Genomic DNA, 5,000 nt, shown 5'->3' with positions numbered 1-5,000 from the left:
TCACTACTAGCTGACGGTTACACTCAAAAAATGTGCGTCTTAAATCTCACCTACATGATCTTTAAAGCCACTGTGGCTCTGAAGTCTGTGGATATAAGATGTTTGGTTTTTAGTTTTATGTTTGTCAATGGGGGGGGGTGTGGTCGCTGTCTCTGGGATGGCATGGTGGCGTTTGAGGCCACACGCCTCCAGTCTGAAACATTCTCTCCCTCCCTCTCTCTCTCTCTCTCGCTCTCGCTCTCTCTCTCCCTCAATGAACCAGCCATGCTGCACACAGCGAATGCAGAAGCACGCTGTTTGGCGGGAAAAACCCCGATGCAACTTCCCTCTTCACCTCTTTCCCATTTTTGCGTTTTGCCCTTGCCCACCCTTAATTCCCATTTCCACCCTTTCTCTTCTCCCGTCTCTTCCCTGTCATGGTCCGCTGATTCTCGATGGTTTCCCTTGAGCGAGCGTTGCGCTTGCACCCTCCCTTCTGGCGGTCGGCCTCACTCTAAACCCAACCGAGTATTCGATCGGTTTGGACCGGCTGGTTTTAATCGCCCGCTGTGAATCAAGGAGAAGCTCGTGGGATGGGGTCCCTTCAGCCAAGCAGCGTTTCCCTCCTCCCTCGCGGCGGCCGCCTTTGCTCGCACAGACAGACACGCACGGCCGGGGCCATGATCGTCGGCCTCGCCCACTGCCCCTGTTCCAAGTTCAGTCGTAAACCGGTTCAAGCAGCGCCACACTGGTCGTTCAGGTTTTAAAGGAGATGTAAGGTGAATGGGGAAAGTGGAAACACCAACCATTATTCCACAGTTCAATTCCTCCACTTCCTGTGAACCCAACGATTTGGAGAAGAAATCCCCACCAGGGATGCCAAACAGGAAATCAAGCAATGTTTTACAGCTCGGACGATGACATGCATTTATTAGTTTTATTTGGTTAACCGTTCCCTCTCTCCTTCTCTCCCTCTCTCCCTCTCCCCCTCTCTCTCCCTCTCCTTCTCTCTCTCTCCTTCTCTCTCTCTCCTTCTCTCTCTCCTTTCCCTCTCTTCCTCTCCTGTCTCTACACCTTCCCTTGCTCCCTCTCTTTCTCTCTCTCTCCCTCTCTCCTTCTCCTTCTCTCTCTCTCTCTCTCTCTCTCTCTCTCTCTCTCTCTCTCTCTCTCTCTCTCTCTCTCTCTCTCCTCTCCCTCTCTCCTTCTTCCTTTCTCCTCTCTCACACACACACAGCGAATTCCGGGTCGCGGAGAGGAACGTACAGCCAAGGTGAGCCAACCAACGTGTTTGAGACCTGCACATATATGCTTTGCACTGGCCTGTGCCAGGGAACCGACAGGGAGACAATAGACGGGACTCCGGCGTCTGCACGATTTCTGGTGAACCGGGTTATGTCTCTGTCTACCAGAAGGGCCCAAGAGTCCCTAGTGTATTTTCTTTCAGGCAGTACTTCCTGATAACAAATAGATAAGGGTTTCACCAGGACCGGTTCAGGCTCATCCCAAACAGCCTGCTGCCCCTGCCGTCCCTTCATATTAGAGTTTACAACGCGCCATATCCCCACCTTCTGTGTACACAGAACAGTCCACCAAGATGTTCATCCGGGGACGCCCCATCACCATGTACATCCCCTCCAACATACAGAACTACGAGGACCTGAAGATGGAGCTGCCCTCCGCCAAGCTGGAGCTAGACTGGGTGTATCCTGAACGGGTCTTGGCCCACGTCTAGTCTGTAGAACGGGGGCCCGCGGTATTGTGTTATGTGTTGTGTCCTCAAGTATGCTATTGGGTTTCTGTCCCGAGGAATTGCATTGTGGTATTTTGTAAGCTCCTGTCAATCTAGAAGCTTAGGGGGAATGCTGCCAAGTGAGAGAACATTGTTTTCCTTTTATTTAATACCTCCAATGGGTGACGGGGGGACAGGGGGGGGGTAGGATAGTCCAGTGGTTCATGTGTCTGATGTCCAGCAGAAAGGTTTTGGGTTTAATTCCCTGTTTGCCTGAAGGCATCCTTTTACCAAGAGCTACCCCCAACCTCTCAGCCAGTCCTAAATGATCTATGTATCTAAACAGTAAGAAAATGGCTGTAAGTTGCTTTGGCGTAATCCCTAAACGGGGCTACAACTAAAGATCTGTTTGCTTTTGGCCGATGAGAAGGAAACATCAGACAGCAGAAACCTTAACTCGCACGTGGCTAACAGCTATGGCTACCGGGGTCGGGATTGCCGTGCCAACCTGTACTTCCTGCCGACGGGCGAGGCGGTGTACTTCAACGCCTGCGTGGTGGTGCTGTACCACATCAACAACCGCACACAGCGGCACTACCGCAAGCACACCGACTGCGTCCGCTGGTCAGTGGGCTCGGGAGACCATCAGAACAATCACAGATGATTGTTTAATTGGTTTATTTCAGGGACATTGCACGTAATCAACGGTCAAGCTGTAAGGGAGCCAGAGTTAGCCTCTGGGTTATCTGTTGTCCCCTGCCAGATATTCAAAAGGCAACCTCAAATTAAAGAATTAAAATGCATGCATAAACAGAGGTTAAAAAACAACATAGGTGACTCAGAAGATACAGTTACACATAGTTAGAACGAATTGACAGACAATGGCAGACAGACAACAAAATAAGCAGCCAATAAAACACAGCGTACATAAAACATTAAAGGAAAGTGCAAAAAAAAGTATATTAGAACAGGATAAAAACACCTATGATAGAACAGAGTTTCCCAGGTGCAAACTCTAAGACACCCAGTGTTGGTTTTCTGTGATGTTTTAAACCTCTATGTTCTTTTGGACCGTCTCCTGCAGTCTGACACTCCATCCCGATAACGTGCGCGTGGCGTCCGGCCAGACGTCCGGCGTGGATAAGGACGGAAAGGTGACTCCACTGTTCAGAAACGACCCAGATTATCATTTACTGCGATACTTTCTGACATATATATGCACACTTTAATATCTGATCTAATATTTGTGATGTGTGTGCGTTTGTTTTTGCGTGTGTACACCTGTCTGTGGGTTTGTTCCTGTGTGTTTGTGCGTGCATGTGCGTGTTTCGGTTTTTGTGTGTGTAATCTGCGATTGTCTACGTGCTTGTGTGCATGCGCGTGTTCCTGTTTTATGTTTGTTTCATGCATGTCTGTTGTGCCTGTTTGGGTCTGTGTGCCTGTGTGCATGTGTGTTTGTGTGCGTTTGTGCGGGGGGTCCGTGTGCGCATCTGTGTGTCTGTGTGCCCGTGTGCATGTGTGTGTCAGCCACTCCAGCCGTGTGTCCACATCTGGGACTCTAACACGCTGGTCACCCTGCAGCTGATCGGCCTGGGAACCTTCGAGAGGGGGGTGGGCTCGGTGGCCTTCTCCATCGCTGTGAGTACAGCCGGACCCCCACAATCATAACCCTCACTGTGGAGTATTAGTATTATTAGCATTTTATTATCTATTTTTAATAGATGTATATATTTGTATTATTATACTTAACTTATTTATGTCCACATTTGTAATGTTTTATAGACAAAGATCGTGCTTATTCTGTGTTCATGGTGTTTCTGTGGACACCTATTGTCACTGGGAGTTATTATTATGGTTCATATGATTATTATTCATGCGTATGGTAATCCCAGGACGCCGGGGCCGTCCTCTGTGTGATCGACGACTCCAACGAGCACATGATGTCCCTGTGGGACTCCACCAAGGGGACCAAGCATGCCGAGGTCAAGGTACGTCCCCACAGCCGGACAGGACAGGCTCACCGTTCTAGAGGACGCCGTTCCTCCTGCATTGTCTTCTGCTTTATTTTACTCTTTGCTGAATTATCAAACCGATTTTTGTCTCTAGTTCACTGAAAATGCACTCAGAACGAAATCTACGAAATGACTCTCAAAACATAAATATTATTTAAAATAATAAAATATTCAATAAATGAGAAAGTGAAAGTTGTAAATATAAAAAGAGAATGATCCATCTTTTTTTCCTTTGGGAAAATTTAGGAACTTTGACTCAATTATTTTTGACAATTTTTGTCGGGGGCGCAAAGGCTTAAAAAACTTCCATTTCACGGTGGCTTTACCACAGTAGTATTTAACACTCAGCACCCCAGCCAGAGACGTCCCCATGACGGCATTAAGAGTACTCTCAGGGCTGCTCCCAGCCTCGGCTTCTGGAACAGCTGCAGCACCCCCAGAGCCCAACAGACTGTCCTACTGTCTCCACCCTCGGCCACGTCAGCCATTTGCATTGAGTAACGGATCTGTACCTCAACGCCCGCAACCGACCGATGGCCAGGCTGGCTAGCAGGCTAACCATTAGCAACTAGTGTAGCACCGCCACCACTGTACATTCATGTTGAGTTGTCTTTAAGCTTTCATTTAGACGTCGGAACATCCGGTATAAACAATTTCGGTTTGGTTGCCATGGTGCAATTTCTTTGCTGGCAGATTTTGACCGTGTGTGTTTGTGTGTGTGTGTTGCGTTGGTTTGTACACTTGACTGTGTCAATGTGTGTTTTCCTGCTTTTGCTCGTGAGTTTAGGTAAATATGCTTATGCCGTGGGTGTGCTGAATGCATAATGTATGCATTTCCTTTCTTTGCTCTACATACGTTGTTTCTCCTGTAAGCTTCTTTGCTCACTGTTAAGATGGCTCGAGGGACAGTTCCATTATGGTGGTTCGGCCGGAGGCAGGGGGGTGTCCTACCTCCCCCCCCCCCCCCCCGCTATACAAACATATGATTTGATCCAACAGCAGCAACATAATTATTCAACCCCTCCCTTTCACCATAGCAATGGAACGGTCCATATTCCAGACTATGGTACGGACATGAATGAGACTTTTGTACCCAAAACGCTGCTTGAAAGGCCTTCTGCTTTTCCACTGGTGTTCTGTCTGGCTGTGGCAGTCCCCGCTAAATTATTATCATTTTACAGGCTCTTCCAATTATAGGATCGTTGGCTATTTTAGATTTTTAATAACGTTAGATTGCAGCCACAGATACAGTTGTGGCTTTGAAAGTATGGGGGCATGGG

General features: G+C 48.2%; 1 protein-coding gene across 3 annotated transcripts in view; it reads left to right on the top strand.

Moving 5' to 3' along the window:
• eml3 (EMAP like 3) overlaps positions 1-5,000 on the top strand; it is a 30,709-nt gene that overhangs the window by 17,499 nt on the left and 8,210 nt on the right. For 2 of the 3 annotated variants that reach the window (XM_030339195.1, XM_030339197.1), the window contains 6 exons: positions 1,214-1,249; positions 1,560-1,680; positions 2,183-2,332; positions 2,793-2,862; positions 3,236-3,346; positions 3,601-3,696. In XM_030339195.1, the coding sequence (XP_030195055.1) occupies positions 1,214-1,249; positions 1,560-1,680; positions 2,183-2,332; positions 2,793-2,862; positions 3,236-3,346; positions 3,601-3,696 (584 nt within the window). The remainder of the gene's footprint in view (positions 1-1,213; positions 1,250-1,559; positions 1,681-2,182; positions 2,333-2,792; positions 2,863-3,235; positions 3,347-3,600; positions 3,697-5,000) is intronic. The other variant, XM_030339196.1, reaches the window with a different exon arrangement.

Source organism: Gadus morhua, chromosome 17, assembly GCF_902167405.1.
Source record: "Gadus morhua chromosome 17, gadMor3.0, whole genome shotgun sequence".
Taxonomy (NCBI): Eukaryota; Metazoa; Chordata; class Actinopteri; order Gadiformes; family Gadidae; genus Gadus; species Gadus morhua.
This window is presented reverse-complemented; position numbering and strand designations above follow the sequence as displayed.